This window comes from Rhinatrema bivittatum, chromosome 11 (genome assembly GCF_901001135.1).
Source record: "Rhinatrema bivittatum chromosome 11, aRhiBiv1.1, whole genome shotgun sequence".
NCBI classification, from domain to species: Eukaryota; Metazoa; Chordata; class Amphibia; order Gymnophiona; family Rhinatrematidae; genus Rhinatrema; species Rhinatrema bivittatum.
The window spans coordinates 83,875,976-83,897,487 of record NC_042625.1 but is presented as its reverse complement, the minus strand read 5'-3'; the positions used below and the strand labels follow the sequence as shown (position 1 = coordinate 83,897,487).

Below are 21,512 nucleotides of genomic sequence, written 5' to 3'. Positions count from 1 at the left end.
AAAGGGTCTAGGGCCCTTTGCTCATACCACACAGAAAACTTCTTCCACTTCAGTCCCTAGGACTTTCTGGTGGAAGGCTTCCTGGAAGTTACGGGGACATGAGAAACATCCTCTGAGAGGTCAAGGGGTTTGCAAGATCAACCTCAACATCCAAGCTGTGAGCAAGAGGGCATGGAGGTTGGGATACTACAACCTACCCTGATCCTGAGATCTGGGGAAGTCCCCAGTCTGATTGGACACATAACTCCCGAAGGAGCGGAAGCCAAATCTGTCTCGGCCAATGAGCGACTATGAGGATCATAATCCCTTTGTACTCCCAGAGCTTCAACAGAGCCTTCTCTACCGGTGGAACTGAAGGATATGCATACAAAAGACCCTGGCCCCAATGAAGAGAGAAGGAGTCTGAGGCAAGCTTGCTATGTGCCCTGAATGCGGAACAGAACAGGGGGACCTTCGTATTCCAAGGGGCTGTGAACAGATCCACCTCCGGGACCCCAAGAGGTAGAAGATCTGATTTGCTACTCCTTGGTCAGAGATCATTTGTGGGGTCTGAAGGATTGACTCAGTCTGTCCACTATCCATCCAGACCCACTAGATATGTGGCCCTGCACATTATCTCATGAGAGGGCCCACAACATCTGGATTGCTTCTTGACACAGGAGGTAAGAGCCTGTAACCCCCTGCTTGTAGAAATAGTATAATCACCACTTGGTTGTCAGTCTGAATCAACACAATTTTGTTGGACAGCCAATCTCTGAAAGCCCATAGTGCATAATTGATCTCATGGAGCTCCAGGAAGTTGATTTGAAACTGAAGTTCCTGGGCGGAGAAACGCACTGGGTGCTGTGCCCAAGTTTACATGCGCGCCCCATCACAGGGTGGGCACATCAGTCAGCAGAACAATTTGTACTGGAGGAATTTGGAAAGAAATTCCCTGAACTAAATTGAAAATTTCTCACCACCAGGACAAGGAGTTCTGGAGTGCCCTGTATGCAGTTTCGAAGATCCTGCGTGGCCTGAAGCCAATGGGATCTGAGGGTCCATTGGGTTCTTCTCATGTGTAGGCATGGCATGGGAGTAACATGAACGATTGTGGCTAATTGGCCCAACAGCCTCAACATGAGCCTTGCCGATATCTCCTGGCTCGCATGAATCTCTGCCACGATGGCCATCAAGGTGATAGCCCTGTACTGTGGCAGGAAGGCCTTGGCCTGAGTAGAGTCAAGCAGAGCTCCGATGAACTCCAAAAAAGATATGGTTGCACTGGAGAAGGGCAACCAAAATGATAAAGTGGATGGAACAGCTCTGCTATGAGGAAAGGCTAAAGAGGTTAGGGCTGTTCAGCTTGGAGAAGAGACAGCTGAGGGGTGAATTGATAGAGGTCTTTAACATCATGAGAGGTCTAGAACAGGTAGATGGGAATCAGTTATTTACTCTTTCGGATAATAGAAGGACTAAGGGGCACTCCATGAAGTTAGCAAGTAGCACATTTAAAACTAATCTGAGACAATTCTTTTTCACTCAACGTACAATTAAGCTCTGGAATTTGTTGCCAGAGGATGTGGTTAGTGCAATTAGTGTAGCTGGGTTTACAAAAGGTTTGGATAAGTTTCTGGAGGAGAAGTCCATTAACTATTAATCAAGTTGACTTAGGGAATAGCCACTGCTAATACTGGCATCAGTAGCATGGGATCTACTTAGTGTTTGGGTACTTGCCAGGTACTTGTAGCCTGGATTGGCCACTGTTGGAAACAGGATGCTGGGCTTGATTGTCCTTTGGTCCGACCCAGTAATGCAATTTCTTATGTTCTTAAAGCCAGGAGGAGTGATCAGATCCTCTTCGGAACCAAGAGGAGGATCAATAGCTGACGTCTGGACAGATGGAGACTTTGGCAAACCCCTGGGAACTGCAGAGGATTGGGACTCCTCTCATGAGGTTGCTTTAGGGGCTTCTCAACCAAAGCTGGAGCATCCCCAAACCTGCACCATGCATCAAGGGGGACTGATGCCAATGCTTCTTTGGCATCCCTCGATGCACACCATGGTCAAAAAAGACAAACCTGATGAAATCTTCGGCCTGGAGTAACTGGGCAATGGCCTATCTCCAGAATCTCTGACAGTCATTGACACCAACGGCCCCGCCAACATTGGTGGTTTAGTGGCCAATGGTGCAGCTCTGAAGTCCCTTGATGTTAATGCCTCAGATACCAATGAATTGGTCTTCTGGTGTCCAAAGAGTTGTTCCATCTTCTCCAAATAGGATCTGCGTCCCTTGGGATCACCTGTAAGCATCTGCAGCAACCCCGGACATCATGCAATGCTCTCAAGTGGAAGACATTTATCATGGGGATCCATAAAAGACCATGGTCCTCACACATCACTGGAACCCTGATGACATGGTATTGCAAAACAGAAGAGATTCAAGATCAAAATAGATGGATGGGGTGCACCAAGTGCTCAGCCGCTCCAGGGATATGAATGCAAAAGGAAACAGTGAAAAACGTGAAAAAACAACCTAGGGATGATACAAAGGGGAACAGAGGGACTCTGGGTCAATGAGCTCAATCTCAACAGTACTTCGGGTAAAAAAAACCGCTTACAAAATCCTAAAGTGAAGAGAAAAAAGTGAGAGATTCACACAACCACAAACCATCAGGCTCTGCGGAAAAAGTAAGACTGAAGGGACCCTGCATGGCCGTGAGGTATAATGCATGCTGAGCAGGCATAGAGAAGCTCAGTCAAAGGTCTAGAAACTTTGCCATAGGTTTACCATGCCAGGCTCCATCGGATGACGTCACCCAAGTGTGAGGACTGACGTCCTGCTTGTTTTTGGAGAATGCCAGTCACCGCCAGTACCACAAACTTAATTCACTGCTCAGAACATGGATGGTTTAATCACAAAAATATACTAACAGAGAAGGAACAACTTGTCCCACACCCATCTGCCCTGTTGGACTCTCTACAACTCTGGGAGAGATGAGCAGATACAATTCCTATAGCTAACACACATCAGCTCACTCTTTCCCCTCCACCACCACACAATGGAACTGCAGCAGTAACACCTCCAGTCCTCAAAATAGGAAAGAACTGCAGATGTGGTGAGAAGTTAAAGAGAGTAATTTTGAAAAGTTTTCTACATGGATGAATAGGTATTTACTGTAATAAAAAAAAGTGTGTTTGAAACCCCCCCCCCCTGCTGTTTCAAAGCATGTATAAAGCTTGCAGGAGCCCCCAACCCACCCAAGCAGTCTAAATATTGCCTCCTAAATGTGCTTGGGCCTTATACAGGAGACACTGAGATATATATTTTTTGTTCAAGCCCCAGTAAAGTGTTCACTTACAGCCTGCCTAACAAAATGTACGGTAGGGACAGAAATTCCAAGACTATAGCAGTAGGTGCATACTCCCATCCACCTGGCCAAGATGTGAAACGCTAGCAGAATTTCAAAATCTGTCTAGCCCTCAATAGCAACCTGCACTTAAAAAAAGCTGTACACAATTTAAAAAAATATATATATATCTATCTATATATATATATATATATATGTATCTTTCCATCTCAATACTCACTAGACAGGATGCTATACAAATGCAATCTTTTACTGGATTTAATAATCCTGCCACCATTAAGAAAAATCTACCAAGTCAGATGGCTTGCTAGCAGCTTAATTAGTCCTTGGGTGCTGGCCTGCTGTACTGCTCTACAATCAATATTCCTTCTGCTAACGGCAGCTTCTCCGAGCCATGCTGGAGGCTGGCTCTACAAAGACACAATGCTGGGAGCATTTTTCTAATGTTTTACAACAATTTGACTGACAAATATTTGTTTTTGATGATTTAACTAGCAGCCGGAACAATTAAAAATTATGAAGCTCCTTGTCTTTCTTCCCAATTCTTTACGTCTTTGCTGAGGATAAATAAGAACTGGGGGCTTTTGAAAGCTTCTCCTACTTGGCTGCTCCCACTCTGTATCAGAGCATGTATAGTGCATGAAAGAATGAATGTGTGAGTATGTATGTGTGTGTGTGTGAGAGAGGGAGTGTGTGTGAAAGCAGTGGCATGTATATGAGACAGGGAGTGCGTGAAAGAATGAATGTTTGAGTATGTATGTGTGTGTGTATGTGAGAGAGGGAGTGTGTATGAAAGCAGCGGCATGTATATGAGACAGGGAGTGCGGGAAAGAATGAATGTGTGAGTATGTATGTGTGTGTGAAAGCAGTGGCATGTATATGAGACAGGGAGTGCGTGAAAGAATGAATGTGTGAGTATGTATGTGTGTGTGAGAGAGGGAGTGTGTGTGAAAGCAGTGGCATGTATATGAGACAGGGAGTGCGTGAAAGAATTAATGTGTGAGTATGTATGTGTGTGTGTGTGAGAGAGAGGGAGTGTGTGTGAAAGCAGTGGCATGTATATGAGACAGGGAGTGCGTGAAAGAATTAATGTGTGAGTATGTATGTGTGTGTGAGAGAGAGAGAGGGAGTGTGTGTGAAAGCAGTGGCATGTATATGAGAGACAGGGAGTGTGTGAAAGAATGAATGTGTGAGTATGTATGTGTGTGTGAGAGAGAGAGAGAAGCTAGGGCTGCACAAACTATCTCCCCAATTCCATGATAGTCTCAGGGTGACTGAAAATCAAAAGATCTCAGGTATGGAGAGCAGGAGGTTTTTTTAAATCCTTATTAGTTTGAATTATTGGGTGTAATTTGATGTTTCTATTGTTTTTAAATATTTTATTGCTTTTTGGGAAATAGAACAAATTTATGTAAATTTTTTAAATTATTGGATGTTTTATTCAGATGTTTTGAAATATTTTATTGGTGTCTGGGAAATATTAGAACAAATTTATGCACGTTTTTTAAATTATTAGGTGTTCATCAGCTGTTTTGACATTTAGGGCCAGATATTAAACCAGCAGATAGCTGGATAAGTAGGACTTATCAGGCTATCATTTAGCCGGTCAATTTGTGGCTGGATCAGGGCGGCATTACTAGCTGGATGCACTAGCAACTCGCTTTGCTGAGGTGCCGACTGAAAGTGCGGCTGGGGTTAAAATCTCCAGTTGGCCCCAGTGTCATCTCCCAGAGCCTCAGGCACTTTCTAGTCACAGGGCCTTTAAGGTCTGGTGTGCGCACACCTATGGGGATCAGTGGAAGGAGCATGGCAGCAGCATCCCAGCCAAGTCGGAGACTCACTTTGCATCGGCGGCTCCAGGGGTTGAGTGCAGCCAGTTGTGCAGCTGTTTCGCGACCGGCTAAACGTAACAATTAGCTAATGTACACTCTAAGGATTGGGTTGCTGTGTGCATAAAACTGATAGGCTTTTTTGCATCAAAGAAAATGGTGCTCACGGGGTAATGTAGGAGGGTGTTCTGTGTTCTAGGGCACATGGCAGCAGCAAGTTTTCTGGTGCACCACCAACTTCAGCAGTCATCCTACGCCCCTGACCTCTCTATTGCCCCTTCCTACACACTCTTCCCTGTACCTTCCCCTCATCGGCTCAGTCTTACAGGTTTCTTCATCTTCTTTGCTGTACAAATGGTTGTGGGCCATGCAGACCCACAGCAGCACTGGGGTGAGATGAGCTACCGCATACTTCAATTCCTGTGGCTTCCCACCTTCTCTCTCATGTACTCGCACCATCTCTATGTGGCCGCTAGATCTGTTTAGTCCAGCGTCAGGTTCCCAGGGTCACCAGGGACCCCAGGTTTTTAAAATGTGAAAGTTTGGAGGGACAGCTGACATCTAGATATTTTTCAAGCAACCAGGAAACTTAGAGCAGATAGGTATAAGAGTGCTAATAGCCCAGAGATATTCTAACGGTGAGGGAAGCCAAGTACGTGTTACCTATAGGATGGAGAACTTTCACTAATGGCTTTTAAGAGCAGTTCAGATGAACATTTATCTAGGAAGATATACGTAAAGTGGATCCTGCCTTGATAGAGAGATGGGCTAGATTAAGGCTCCCCAAATCTGTTCTGGTGAACCCACAGTTAATTGGATTTTCAGGAGATCCATGACGAATATGCATGAGATAAGGTGCATATCCTGAAACATGACTGGCTGCTGGGTCACGAGGACCCAAGTTTGGGACTGTAGACTCGATGACTTCCTGAGGGCCCTTCCAGGCACCTAAAACAGCTACATAGCAATGCCAGCGGAGCAGATTGTTAATGATGGGCGTACGCTCCCGCAATTAAAGAATCAGGGCTTGCAGGCTAAAGGTGAAAAACATAAAACCATGAAGAAATCACAACCACTTCAGTGAAAGAAGATAAACGATGCTTGAAGCCCCTACACCAGTCCTGAGCAAAGCAGTTATCGGTGATCTGTCTCGCCTCCCCCTGTGCCGAGTGAAGAGCCATAATGTCCTCCTCCAAGACGCCTCTTGTTTCACACTCATATTCTCATTTCATATTACTGAGAAGTCTCTGGATAAAAAGGGCCCAGACAGGCAAGCTATTATAATGAATCACTGCCACCATTGGCTTCTTTGGCAGTCAATGATTTTGTTTTTTCACCCGCTGTTGCTTCCGTTCCTCATGCAGGGTTAGACGCCCTCTTTTCAGCAAAGTGTTTTTCTGACCGAAATATGGGGTTCAAACCCGGCCTGCCTCCCCAGCCCCTCGTCCTGTGCAGACCCTATTTCGCTAATAAGTCACAATCAATGTATGAGAAAAGAAAAAAAAAAAAAAAAGGAGTGAGAAGAAAATCACACTCAAGTGTTCCTTCTGAAGAAGCTGAGGTGCATCATCGCCTTAGGGTAATTCTTAAGCTGCTCCAATAAACAGTGTCACAGCCTGCAAAGAATTCACAAACAGATCTATAAATCTTCTTGATCACCGGACAACCATGTTTGACCTTGTCTAGTCTTTCCCAAACTAGAACCTGCAACATGGTAATGTGTCTTCTAATCTTTGCTTATGAGCTTTCCTTTTTTTTTTTTTTCTTCCTGCTCCGTTCTCTCTCCTCAGTAGCTTTCATCTCAATTAGAATTGGTCTCTGATGGGGCTACAGTTCTCTGAACATTCATTCAGACTACCCAGGGTTGCCCCCCTCCCCCAAATATCCTTGGATCTAGCCCAGCCATCAAAATGACCATCCTTGGCCGGGAGCCACAGGCTCTGTGGTTCCCATCAGTGACCCCCAAGCAGCTAACCACTCTGGTTTTTAGGATATCCACAAGGTACCTGCATACAGTGGAGAGCGTGCATTCAAATCTCTCTCATTGCGTATTCATTGTGACATATCCTCAAAACAAGACTGGCTAGGGACTCATCTAGGACCAGGTTAAGGACCACGGCCCTAGAAGGGGGGTTCTCAAATCTAGTCCTCAAGTGCCACAACCCAATTGGGTTTTCAGGATTTTTGTGATGAATATGCATGAGATCTATTTGCATGCGCTGCCTCCTTTGTATGTTCATTGTGGAAATAGCACATGGGCATGCATGTGCTCTGAATATGGCCACTAGGTGTTGCCACTGTGTGATGGCTGAGATTCTCTTCCCCGAGGTGTAGGCCTCTATTCTAACTTGCAAACGCCATTTGCACTGTCCCTTCACACCCCTTCTGAATTTTACTTCACTTTGCATAGCATTTGCGCATTTGCCAGCAATTTAACCATTGGGCTAAAGATTTTCATTTGTGTTCAACTATTATCAATTCCTCAGTACAACTTGTCCCATCCTGCAGGGCACGAGACTTCACTTTCTGGTGTTGGCTAAAGCAGTGCATAGCTCTCATCATCCCATCTCACTCCCTGCCCCCACATGCCTTCACGCACCATGAGCGCTGCTGATTCCCTAGGGGCAACACGCTTTCATTGTCAGCGTGCTTTGAGGGGCCATGCGTTACTGGCTGCGTAAATCGGTGTTGCAGACGAAGGAACTGCTGCCAACAAACACGAGTCTGACAGCTGCCAAGAAGCTGCAGTTCAACAGGCTGCTATGTGAGAGGAAAGAAGGTTGTGTGCACGGTAGGGCCAGACCTCTGGCTCGGCGACTGACCTGAATCTAGTCTCTCGGCCAGATGCACTGCAAGCATTTCTCATCCGTGAAGAAGGCAGACAAATCCAGAAGGAAGGTACATGCGAAGGCACGGAGAATAGGATGCGGAAACCAGATGTTTCGGGCTTAAGGTTCATAGGCAGTATTGTTTTCTTTTGGAATTTTGTTGCCTCGGCTCATATTTACTTTGAAGCAACTTTGTGTGACAGCACTTAAACTGAATAAAGATATTCATCCTTCACAATCAGATTTCATTGAAGTGTATCTAGACACCCACTGTCGATTCTACTGCTTCCACTACGGCTAGACTTCATTTGAGCCCCCATCTGGGGCAGGGGATATTCATTGCTACTCATGTTTTCCAATCTGTGGCAGTCCACTGTGGCTTGCATGATGCTCAAGCCAGCCTAGAGGTTCCCACATGCATTTAAAAGTAGAGATGATCCAGATAATCATCAGCAGCAAATCATGATCCTAAACCCTATCTCTAATCCAGGCCACCAACCACAGATGGAATTTTTTGGAGCTCAATTGTCAATTGCAATAATTGGAACCCATGAAATCAGGTGGGAGAAATAATAAAGCCACATATTCAGAATTCTTTCAGGTCACACCCATCCTGGCAAGCCACTGACAATCTGGATCTGAAACCAGACATGCAAAACTGAGCCAGCCTGAAAATTATTCACATTTCGATCCAAAATATTACATGGCCTACGCTATATGTCATGCATAGAGAGCCTGAATGAGCTAAAGATGTACTCCAAAGAAGAAAGAAGGGAAAACAAAAAGATGAGATACAAATATTCAATTATGTAGCTAGTTTCAGTAAGATAAGGAAAGGTAGAATTTTCTATAGAAGGAAGAGCTCAAGAGGCTGTCATATGAAGCTAAAGGCTCAAAAGAAAACGTGAGAAAATACTTTTTCACTGAGAAGGCGATAGACCCCCCTGGAACAGACTTCCAGCACAAATGGTAGAGCCAAAACAGTGTCAAAAGTCAAGTAGACATAGAAGAGATGCAAAAAGAGAGGAAGGGAGAAGACCACAGATTGAGTAAGACTTGCGGCAGTGCAGTACTCAGGTAGAAGTGGTCAGACTGGATGAGCTAAGTGGTCCTTTTCTGCCATCTTCTTCTGTGTTTTCCATCCCTTCTTGTGTGAAGGAAGGGGCCAGATTGATTCAGAGGGTCCCAGGCTTCTCTTGCCGGTTGGGCTCCGTTTGTGCATCCTTCCTTCTCCGCTACAATGACCGGTTACGGACCAGTGGTGCGCCTCGGTGCCAGGTAAGTGCTTGCATTACCAGACCCCCCGAAGCAGGCACCGCTGAAACATCGGTCAATGACAGGGACTGGGAAGCAGTTATTTTGAATGGTGCCCTTACATACTATTAAGATTTATATAGAAAAATATCTAATATATTGACTGCACTTTGGGTGAATGATTGATTCATGTGGGAGACGGGTAAGCTAATCCATAGCTGCATGCCTCCTTTCAGGCATGATAGCCCTTATATAAGCGTCCCAGACTGAGGCCGCTTGATTCAGCATATTTCAGCCACTTTCTTATGATTGCCCTGATTATTTGTATTACACCGTTACCAACCTGATGGCCGTATTTTCAGTGGGGAAGGCAATTTTGTGTTAACACAATTTTAGTATGGCTAACTGAGCCCAATAAACTGCCTGCCTCAAATGCTTGGATTGAGTCTATCTTCTTGAATCATCAGCTTTAAAATCCAAAATTTTGGCTCACTGCACTCCTGGATGGTCCCATGAGTTGATATCATCCTTTTGTAGTTTGTTCTTTACCAGGATCTTCAAGTCTTTTTTTTATTTTGACTCATATGGCCCTTCAAAAAGATTACTGGCCTATTTTTGTGCTTATGTTTCTCCATCCTGAAATGTACGTGCCATCCACCAAGCTATTCCTTAGGCTCTGCTGCATCTTCCCATTGTCTTCAACAATATGTGCATATTCTATTTCTGTGAACAATTGCATTCTTACACTTTTGCAAATGTTTTATTCCCCCTTGATGGAGAGAACACAAAAGTGTGTGTGTAGCTAAAAATGAATCATTTGAGAGATTCTCGTCATGCGTTAGAGATGTCTTCCAAGGAAGAACATGGCTGTCCAACCATCTCAAATAATAAAAAAAAAAAAAAAAAATTAAACCACCACTAATACACCTAGGTAGAGGGAGGGGGGAAATGGAAGGTGACATGGAAGGTTTTCTTGATGTGGAATGATTACATATAGCAGACGCATTTCTATTCACAGATCAACAGGAGCGTCTCACTGCTGTTCAGCACCGCCTCTGACAGACAGACAGATGGACAGACACCTATGTCAAAACCTAATAGTGCTTTTCATATTTTTGAAAAGTGCTAACCCCCTCTTCCCCAACAAAACACTATACAACATAGGATTCCACTGTTAAACCATTGACGAGTTGTTAAGCAATGTACGGAACAGCCAAAATAAGTTACCTAAATTAAATGCCCGACAACCACTGCATATGTTTTTTTATTGCAGAGAAGAGACTGTATGAAACTTTACAGTCGCCACAGTGGTAGATAACTTCAAAAGATGTTGCCAACCATCATGACAGCCCGTTGAGAACTAGTTGGCAGTAGGCTTCACAGTCACTGTGTGTTTAACGGTGAGCTGGCAATAACCCTCCTATGTCATTATATCAATATCATCATGCAAAGGAATGTGTTATATGCCAACTTCAGTATTTCAGCATCTGGCCAGAAAACTGCAACATTGGTAATGAGTTAAAAAGTAGCTACCAAAACCTTGATTGCCTGGCCACTAGGTAACATCTCTCGTTGTTGGACCAAAGGGTCATGGAGAATTCCAGAGCAGTCAGAAGATGGAGCAGAGCCAAGATGGTATGGGTTACATCATCATCTTCATCAGGAGACAGCGAAAAAGACCACCACCTGAAATCACGGACTTCTTTTTCAAAGCATTTTTCACGCATAAAAACCCCGTTTTATGCACAAAATTGCACTTTGAAAATCACCCCGAGGATTGTGCAGGGAGAAGAATGTGGGAAACCCAAATTCACTCATACTTTTACACACACTCGTAAGAGGCGTTCCAGCGAGCAGTCAGGGCGGTGAAAGGATTTGCGTGCACACACGTTCTTATGTGATTTTCAAAAGTAGAGACACACTTAACACAACAGCAGTTTGAGATCATCCTGTCTTCCCATCCACATCTCCTGCTCAGCTTTAAAGCCTCTTCCTCTCCCGCAGAGATCCTCCATGCTTAATCCCAAGCTCTTCTGAACTCCGATCCTGTTCTCGCCTCCGCCATTCTTTCCTTAGACATATGCACCTAAACTTACATGAAGAAAGCTGCACCAGCTCGGAGCAGGGCACAAGTTTCTGCACATATATCTTTGCATGTTATCAGAACTTCCCACAAATTTTCAAAGTGGACTTGTGTGCTTAAGTTTGCTTTGAAAAGTCAGGTGAAAGTCTACGGGTAACCCATAGACACGAGCTGTTTGAAAATTATCCTTAAACTTGCTGGGCTACTGGAAATTGCAAATTAAAAATAATTCACAAAAATACGTGCATAAGAACTTACAATAAACCACTGAAATGGAAAAGTATTTAAGGGTTCTGCTTGAGGAAAGAACAGGCCAGACCGTCACTGTGTGCAGGCCAATATTTGTTTTATGAGAAGGTTTGTAACCACAGAAACTCAGTCTATGGAAGCCCTTGCTGTGAGTATGTAAACAACGAGATCTTTTAGGGGGCGTCATTTCGGGATTACAGCAATGGGGTGAGAAACCAGGGACACCAAGGTTGAGATGCTGCTGCTTTCACCAACTGTCCCTGCAACCTTTGGTAAGTCACGTCATCTCCCATTGCCCAAGGAACCCAACTTTGCTTCAAAGCTCTCTGAGGCAGAGGCTTACCATCCCTGAATACTACGCACCATCGCACAGTGCTGCATATATCTACGGTAGTAGTGTGATAAGAGTGGTAAGTATTATTAGATCTGGATTTGCAGGCTCCATTCTCTTTTGCTAGTGCTTTTCGACAAATGGCAGAAAACTGCTTAAGCAGTAGTTTCTATCTATCCTGAGGTATGAAAACTTTCCTCTGAGCGAACAGATCAGGCTCCAATTTGGTGTGAAGGGTAAACATTGGCCTGGAATTTACCCTATTGCAAATGAGGTTAAAGTCATTTTTAATAGGATCACGTTGAGCAGCACTGGAGAACTCATGCCTATGCAGGATTTTCACTGCCTTCCTCGTTGGATACATAAGAATCATCTAATGATGAGAACATGACAAGAGCTTCCGAGATCATACAGACCCCTTCTTCAGATGTGACAGCAAGCCTGAAGGACCAAGCCATGGGACTTCCTTTCTTGAGTTTTAAGCCTTCATCCTTCCTTCCTTCATTGTTAATTGCTGTTGTAATTGAAGGATAATCACCTTTAGATAATAGGTTGGGTGCATATCTCAGCCTGCAAAGAATCCAGATGTCTTGGGCTGGCCTGGCGGTTTGGCAGCAAGTAACCAGAGTTTGATCCCAAGCTCTGTTTCTGCTGCTTGTGTCTGCAGAGGCTCAGGATGTTGCAGAGGCCATGTCCGTAGCCCCTCCCCAGGGAAGGGGTCTCACTCTCTAGCATCACCCAGCAACTGCGCTTAGCCTCCACATTAGCTGGGTTCCAGAATCAGCTTCTGTTGGCGGCCCCTTCCCTGGCCAAGGACAGTCACCGCGATGACTGGGCCACGTTGGCCACGTGATATAAAAACAGGGGAACAAAATCCGCTGGTAGCTGAGAATGAAGGCTCATGGTACTGTAGCCTAATAAAGCTGCTTTTGATTCAGCTGGAGGCCCAAAAAAGGAGAAGGAAGAAACTGCCGAGCCAAAACATTTAAAAAAAAAATCTATAATCAAGATTTCTCAATGACCAATCCGCCTACTAGAACTCTGCACTGAAAGTTAATGATTCAATTTCTTATTTGGAATCTACCATATAAAAAGGACACTCTATATTCCATTCTGTCTGTGCAGTACCCTGACATGTAAAAAAAAATAAAGGATTTCACCAACAGATTGATCAAACACAGGCAGAAAAATCTGAGAGAAGCAATATGTCAATTCAGAGGTTTCATTTTACCCAGTGACTTTAATTACCAGAAAGACAATGAAGAATATTTTCCACGGGTCAGCCATGCCACAATATTCTCACTGACTCTTACTTGGCTGGTGTCCTCGCTATCTGGGCAGCAAGCCAGCCTCAGACTCTAGTGCTCCCGTGCTCTCCCCTACCTCTCAAATTAAACAGATGGTAGTAGCATCGAGCTGAACATTAATCCGAGCTCTTCATGAATAAATGTTAGTTCAGGTTGCAAAGAGCTTATAAGCTGCTGGGAAAAAAAAAAAAAAAAGTTGTCTAGGGTTTAGTTCACTTTGTGTAACGTGGAGACGCCCCAGCAAAGAACAGGGAGGACTGAAGACTCCTAGGGAATTTACCGAAACACAGTAAAGAGTGGGTCCATTAAACGTCAAATTGCCAAGAAAAATCAACTACAGTCCGTTGTGCTACACAACAAAGGCAGGCTGAAATCATGGCTAGCCAATGAAAAAACTTCTTGGAAGTAATGTGGTCAGTTATCCGGATAAATGTATGTACGTAACTTTATTCAGATAAACACTTAACAATAAATCTGCCCGGATAAAGTTACATGCATAACCCTACCTGGATAACTTGGACAGGCATTTTCTGATCAGACTTAAAACACAGAACGTGCTCAGTATCTGCACTCACCAGCTAAACTTTGGCCCCGCCCTCAAACCTCCAATTCCATCCCTTTTTATCGAGACACATTTTGCATGCACAGAACTTATTTGCTTGGCAAGTAAAAAAAAATTCAACTCTCAGCTTTTACCCAGCTGACTCCAAAAGTTAGCCAGACAAAGCCTTTTAATACTGCGCTTACCGTTCATTTGTTTTTTGGTTTTGTTTTTTCTTTTCAGCACTTAGATGGCACCAGGCAGCACCTATCCAAGTTAAGAAGGAATAGTATCTGGGAGTCACAAGGCAGGTAAGGGAATTGCAATAGGAACCAAGGGACAGGAAAATGGAGAGAGAATGAAGCTACCAGGAACCAGGGGGCACAGGGAAGGGGAAATGATCAAGAACCAGGGAGGAAGGAAATGTGTTGTAAAGAACGAAGTCTGATAGAAAAGGGTCTGCAGGAGCTGTGGGGCGATGAGGACAACGTTTTGGGATGCTAGTGGTTTACTGTTGTGCAAAGGGACTGAGCAGTGTGAGTGGGGAGAGTCGATAAGGAATTTAGTGTATGTGTGGGGGGGAGGGGGGACCAAACTATCCTGTAGACTTGGTATCTTAAACTCAGATTTATTTGTCCAGCGCTTTTGCATGAAGATTTCTACACATTTCGGTGAAGCGAATGTTTGTATATATTCTTTATAACTTTAACTCTGTTAAAGCTGTTCATCCAACTTCAATGTATAGCGTTGTTATAACTGTAAACCGGAGTGAAGGCCCCCGCCAATACTTCGGTATATATAAAACGTATAAATAAATAAATAAATAAATAAAGGTGGGGGGGGGGGGGGGGGGGGGGGGGAGGGCGCGGAGGGATGAGGACATTTTAAAATTGCCCTCATCGGTGCAAAGTCCACATGGACTTTCATTTTGGAAACCGCTTTTTTCTGCATGGGTGGAATTTTGCTGGAAAACTACACGCAACTAAAAAAAAAAATTCCAGTTTTCTCCAGGAAAGATACAGCTGCTTGACCTCAGCAGTCCTGATCAGAGGTGAAGGAGATCTCCCTGCTACCGACGGAGCTGCTGACATCACATGTGCTGCAGGAGGACTCATTCACAGGCACACAGAAAACTGTCCGTTGACTTTTTCTGGCGTACAGTTTGCAGTTTGGAACATAAACCTAAGAAGTGTCATGGGTGGGTCAGGCCAAAGTCCATGGAGGCCAGCAGGCTATCTCCCACAGGGGCCAGTCCGGGTCACAAGCACCCGGCAGATCTCAAATAATAGTTGATCTGTTCCTTGTATCTCACTCCTAGGGGTAAGCACCAGCTTTCCCTTACTCTCCCCCTTAGGGAGCAAAAAGCAGTACAGTCCCTTTCATAAGGTACACGGAAAGCAGAGACTGTGGACCTTACTCTCAAAGGTGTTTTCCCCATTCTGTGCCCATGGGAGGGGGGGAGGGGAAACCTTTAGTGAATAATGGCCGTGTTGGAAATTGGCCACCCCTCGGAGATTAGAATTTTTCCATACACGAGGCCAGGGCTTTAACTGAACATCTCACCCGCTACTGTAATCCAGTCCACTCGAGAAGCTCTTCCCGACTGAATGCGCCTTCTGAATCCAGACAAACTAGAAATCATTAATCAGGCGAGATGGCCTGGACCCTTGAGAGCCTCAGGTTTACAAAGTCATTTTTTCAGCAGCCGAGATTGCACCACAGCCGAAAGGCACCTGCACACCAACTTCTCCCCTGCCGCCTCTCCCACCCCACTTCCCTCTCTCTCTCTCTCTCTTCTTCAGAGCCCCCCCCCCCCCCCCCCGCCCCGCTGACAGCCGAACCCTGCTGCCAAGTTTTCACGCAGCGCGGGAGAACAAGAGCCTCACCTATCAAGACCTCTTTCCTCTCCAGGATGTTCTTCTGAGGCAGCTGGGCGGCCGAGTTCCCGGAGTCTATCGTATTGTCTATGAGGCCAGTCTCTGCGTTTCTCCCAGATCCCGGGCCCGCTGCCGGGGTAACCACGGCAACCACCTCGTTACCCAGCTCGGGCCGAGTGGTATCCTCCTCCTCTCGGATCTCGGAGTCGCCGCTGGGCCCTCCGCTGACCGGAATTTCCACTTCGTTGTCAACGATGGTGGCGAGGATCACATCCCAGCTCTCGGTCTGTGAGAGGGAGAGAGAGAGAGAGATCGTCAGTCATTTATCAAAGCTTTTGGAAAGAAACTTATTGAACTGATTTGATTATCTCCTTTTTTGGTCTCTGCCAGACTTTGCCGGACGCTTTCTAAAGCACCGTATTTTCCATCACCACCCCATGCGGTGAGACGGACATTCAAACAAGGTAGCTTCAGTATTTTGGAATAAAAAGTCCTGGAGAAAGGGAAGAAAAAAAAAAGAGACTCAAGAGGACTGAGGAAGGAGCAGGATGGAGATACTAAAACAGTGCTGGTTAAGAGAGATTCCATAAAATTACAACTCGCCTGTTCTGTGCCTTCCTTTCTGGCTCCCTTGCTTTTTTTGTATTTAGTTATTTAAATTTCTTATAAACCATGAACTTTTTATGTAGAAGTAAAAGGTCAACCAATAATCGGTAGCTACACCTTTTTCTTGGGTTAACCTAACATGTTTGTGACTTTTTTCTTTTTTAACCTGTGCTCTTTGCGTCAGGTCCAGACAGTGAAGGGAAAACAGCTCTTGAAAGCTCTCGGAAACAAAATTAAATTAGTCCAGTAAAGAGGCGCCACTACTGAACTTTATTTATAGACATCCCCAGCAGACGAACACTCCCTTCCTTCATGCGTGTTATGAAGCTACTCTAGAATTAAATGTACGTTGGTTTCACTTCGAGCTAACTCCTGGCGTTGGCGCCTAACTTCGATTCTCCCACTTTCAATCCACCTCCTCGGCCAGCACCGGTCCTTGAGAGCCTCAGACAGGCCAGGTTTTCAGGATGCGCACAATGAATATGCACGAGATAGATCTGCATACCATGGAGGCGATGCCTGCAGATCTATCTTGTGCGTATTCGTTGCGGATAACCTGAAAACCTGGCCCGTTTGTGGTTCTTGAGGACTGGTATAGGCCCCCCCTGATGGAAGAAATGTACATGCTGGTACTCGTTTTGCTCTCTTAAGAAAACTAAACTAAGCTAAGGAGAAGTTGTGCGATACAAGTCCAAATCCCCACCTCTGATGACTTTCAAGCCAGTCCCCATATCGTCCCTTTTGTCTCTGCTTACTCCTCTACAATCTACCATATAAATGGGCTTGGACCGACGTGCCGCAAATGCGCAGTAGAGAGCAGCTCTACTGCGCATGCGCAAGAGCACGTCGGTCAGAGGGGAGCCCAGCGGACTTGGAAACGGCGAGGAGGAGCAGCGGCGGCAGCACAGGAGGTGTCCGGGGGGGGTCTCTCTCTCTCTCTCTCTCGCGCGCGGGGAGAGGCAGCGGCACAGACACAGACATGGGAGGTCGCCGGGAGTCTCTCTCTCTCTCTCGCGCCCGCCTCATCTCCGAGCGTCGGGCGGGCCAGCATCGAGCCCGGTGGAGAGGCGTGCGCGAGAGAGAGACCCCCGGAGACCTCCCATGGAGCAGTGGCGGCGGTATCTAAGTGTCAGGCGGGCCAGAGAGAAGAAGAGGGAGTGGAGGAGGGCTGAGGGAGAGGGAAGGAAGAGGATATAAGTGGGGAGGGTAAAGTTGTGGAATACAGAAAAAGGGAGTGGAGGAGGGCTGAGGGAGAGGGAAGGGATGGAAGGAAGAGGATGTAAGTGGGAAGGGTAAAGTGGAGTAGAGAAAAAGAGGGAGTGGAAGAGGGCTGAGGGAGAGGGGAGAAGGGGAAGGGAAAAGGGAAGAGGATATGACTGAACAAGTGGGAAGGGTAAGAAGTTCTGGAGAAGAGAAAAAAGAGTGGAGGAGGAGGAGGGCTGGGAGAGGGAAGGGGTTGTAGATGAGGTGAGAGAGGATGGAAGGAAAAGGGAAGTTGTGGAGAACAGAGCGGCTCTATCCGTGCCGGTCTGACCGATGGAATCTCGCCCGTTTTAACGGGCTTAACGGCTAGTGGTGTAATACAGAACAGTACGAAGAACATTATTCCTCCTTATTATCCCGCACCCGCGGGAAGCTTTCGTGCAGCCCTGGCTGCTGCCAGACCATCCCAGCCCAGAGACTGCCATGTACGCGTTTTACATTGCAGACGTGCTCCAAGATAACCTCTTTGGAGAAATCCAAATTTTTATATTCACTCTCTCAGCAAGACTACAAGGGCTGGGGGGGGGGGGGGGGTTACAGAAACACTTGAAACACCACAGGGTTAAACTCCTCTCCCCCACCCCCAGGGCCAGATTAAGACCCGCCCAGTCTCTGCCTAATTTAAGAGGCCCCTCAAAGCAGCACAACCCAAAACGTTCCTAAACTTGGACACTTGGTCTTTTTTTTTGTATTTAGAGGGCCCTCAGAATCGGAGGCCCTAACCCGTCGTTTAGGTAGATTTTGCCTAAATCTGGCACCGTGAACAGAAGCAATGAGAAGAAAATAACTGAAAAGGACCCACAGATCCCTTGGGTACTGCAGCGTGGCGGGCACCACCATTACCACTTGGTACCCGTGCATACTCTTCCCCTGGGTCCATCCCTTCATGGTCCCCAGTGGCCACAGCAAGCATAGCCTTCCTGTCCCAGACTACATTAGGGAAGTCTAGGGCTCATAAGAAGTTGCCAAACTGGGTCAGACCGAGGGTCCATCAAGCCCAGCATCCTGCTTCCAACAGAGGCCAATCCAGGCTATAAGTAGCCAAACACTAAGTAGATCCCAGGCTACTGATGCCAGTAATAGCAGTGGCACTGCTGCTTGAAAACAAAATGGAAACTACAAAACAAGTCGTTTCATTGTCTTTGTTTCATTTTTGCATGCAATTAAAGAAAAATGCGAAAATGAAAAATAATATATATTTTTTTTTTTTACAGGCACTTACTAGGGGAATTCTAGTTTGATAAATTATTCCAAATGAGCCCAATTAACTTATTATAAAAAGTTAACCCTAATTACTGTTCTTTACTTCTCCATATTATTTTACAATATTTTCTTATTGGAAATAGTTGGATATAAATATTTTGTGCTCCCCTTCCATAGGTAAACAGAAATATTTGTCCCTTTCATGTTTGTTAGCATACTGACCATTACATAAGACTTGCCATACTGGGACAGACCAAGGGTCCATCAAGTCCAGTATCCTGTTTCCAACAGTGGCCAATCCAGGTCACAAATACTTGGCAGGACCACAAACAGAAGATAAATTCCATGTTCCTTATATCTATGGATAAGCAGTAGTTTTCCCAGTCTACCTGGTTATTTATTTTTATTTAATTATTTAAAATTCATATTCCGCTAAATGGAGCACAAAATAACATTAAAACAAATACACAAAACATCAGAAAACAACAACATTATTTCTCAAACAAAACAACATTAAACCAACATAACTGGCATAATGTTCTTCCTGGAATAATATTCCTTTAATTTTTTGCAAAAAAACTTAAGATCTGTGATAGTCTTTGATCTCTTCAGGAAGAGTTCCACAGCCTAGGACCAATTATAGAAATAGCATTTCTTGGGGATGGGCGTCCTTCAGACTAGGCAACATAAGGAGATGTTGTGAACTAGATCGAAGAGGATGAACAGGGGCCATATTTTTTATATAATGATTAATAATGGTTTATGGACTTCTCCTTCAGGAACTTGTCCAAACCTTTTTTTAAACTCGGTTACATTAACTGCCTTCCCCATATCCTCTGGCACTGAATTCTAGAGCTTAATTGCGTGCTGAGTGAAAGTAATTTCTCCTATTTGTTTTAAGTGTGCTACTTAGTAACTTCATGGAGTGTCTCCTAGTCTTTTTATTTTTTGAAAGTGTAAACTGATTTGCATTTACCTTTTCCAAACCATTAATGATTTTATAGGCCTCTATCATATCTCCCCTCAACCATCTCTTTTCCAAGCTAAAAACCTTACAAGTAAATTTTAAATGGGCTACGTGCGTAAGTTTCAAGGTTTATGCAATTGGCTGGGCCTTGTGCGTGCTGCGTGCATTTTACAACAAGCCTGGCCACACGCATAAACCCCGGTATGCGCTGGTGCCAGGCCTCTCCAAAAGGGGCGGGCCGGGACAGCGCCATTCGATGCTGTCTTGGGAAAGCATGCGCCGGCATCTGGCTGGCACACGGAGATTACTTCTGCTCCAGAGAAGCAGTAAGTACCAAAAAAAATTAGGTTTGGTTTAGGGCGCGGGGAGGAGAGGGGAAGAGGGAGGAAGGTTAGGTAAGGGGGTAGGGAAGTTCCCTCCCAGTCCACTCCTTAATTGGAGCGGACTGGAGGAAACTGGGAAAAAGGCCGATTGTGTTGCCGCGTAATTGGAACCCCCTCCCCCCCCCCGTGCGAGTAGTGGGCTGCTCGCATATGTACGTCCATGTGCGCGGCTGCTTTTAAAATCGACTCCTTAATATCTTTAGCCTTTCCTCACAAGAGAACCATTTTGTTTCCCTTATTTTGGTCATCCTTCTCCGAACCTTTTCCAGGTCCTCTATATCTTTTTTGAGATATGGTGACAAGAATTGTACACAGTTCTCTAGCAGGCCGATACAGTAAAAATCGCGGGAGACCGGGCAAGGGCCTGCTCTCCTGTGCACGCGATTCAGTAAATTAATTTATTTAAATTAGGGCCCACAGTAAAAAGAGGCGCTAGGGACACTAGCGCGTCCCTAGCGCCTCTTTTTGGACAGGAGCAGTGGCTGTCAGCAAGTTTGACAGCCGACACTCAATTTTGCCGGCGTCGGTTCTCAAACCCGCTGACAGCCACGGTTCAGAAACCGGACGCCGGCAAAATTGAGCGTCCGGTTTTCAACCCACGAGCCGTGGGCCCATTTTAAATTTTTATTTATTTATTTTTTTAATTTTTAACTATTTGTAACTTTTGGGACCTCCGACTTAATATCGCCATGATATTAAGTCGGAGGGTGCACAGAAAAGCAGTTTTTATTGCTTTTCTGTGCACTTTCCCGGTGCCGAGAGATATTAACTCTACCTTTGGGTAGGAGCTAATTTCTGAAAGTAAAATGTGCGGCTTGGCTGCACATTTTACTTTCTGAATTGTGCGGGCATAACTAATAGGGCCATCAACATGCATTTGCATGTTGCGGGCGCTATTAGTTTTGGGGGGGTTGGACGTGCGTTTTCGGCGTGCTATTACCCCTTACTGAATAAGGGGTAAAGCTAGCGTGTCGGAAACGTGCATCCAAATGTGTGTTAGTGCGCTCTGCCGGAGCGCACTGTACTGTATGGGCCCGTAGATGAGGTCGCATCATGCAGTGATAGAGGTATTATGATATTCACCCTTCCTGTGAGGGAGCCTGTGAGGGAGTCAGTTGGACCGTTAGATGATCGAGGGGTTAAAGGGGCACTTAGAGAAGATAAGGCCATTGCGGAAAGATTAAATGATTTCTTTGCTTCGGTGTTTACTGAAGAGGATGTTGGGGAGGTACCCGTAATGGAGAAGGTTTTCATGGGTAATGATTCAGATGGACTGAATCAAATCACGGTGAACCTAGAAGATGTGGTAGGCCTGATTGACAAACTGAAGAGTAGTAAATCACCTGGACTGGATGGTATACACCCCAGAGTTCTGAAGGAACTAAAAAATGAAATTTCAGACCTATTAGTAAAAATTTGTAACTTATCATTAAAATCATCC

The 21,512-nt window shown here is 45.3% G+C and overlaps 1 protein-coding gene across 2 annotated transcripts in view; it reads right to left on the bottom strand.

The window, feature by feature from the left end:
• The window catches only part of SDC3 (syndecan 3), a 205,060-nt gene that overhangs the window by 10,080 nt on the left and 173,468 nt on the right, over nt 1–21,512 (bottom strand). For both annotated transcript variants that reach the window (XM_029619749.1, XM_029619748.1), the window contains one exon: nt 15,659–15,935. In XM_029619749.1, the coding sequence (XP_029475609.1) occupies nt 15,659–15,935 (277 nt within the window). The remainder of the gene's footprint in view (nt 1–15,658; nt 15,936–21,512) is intronic.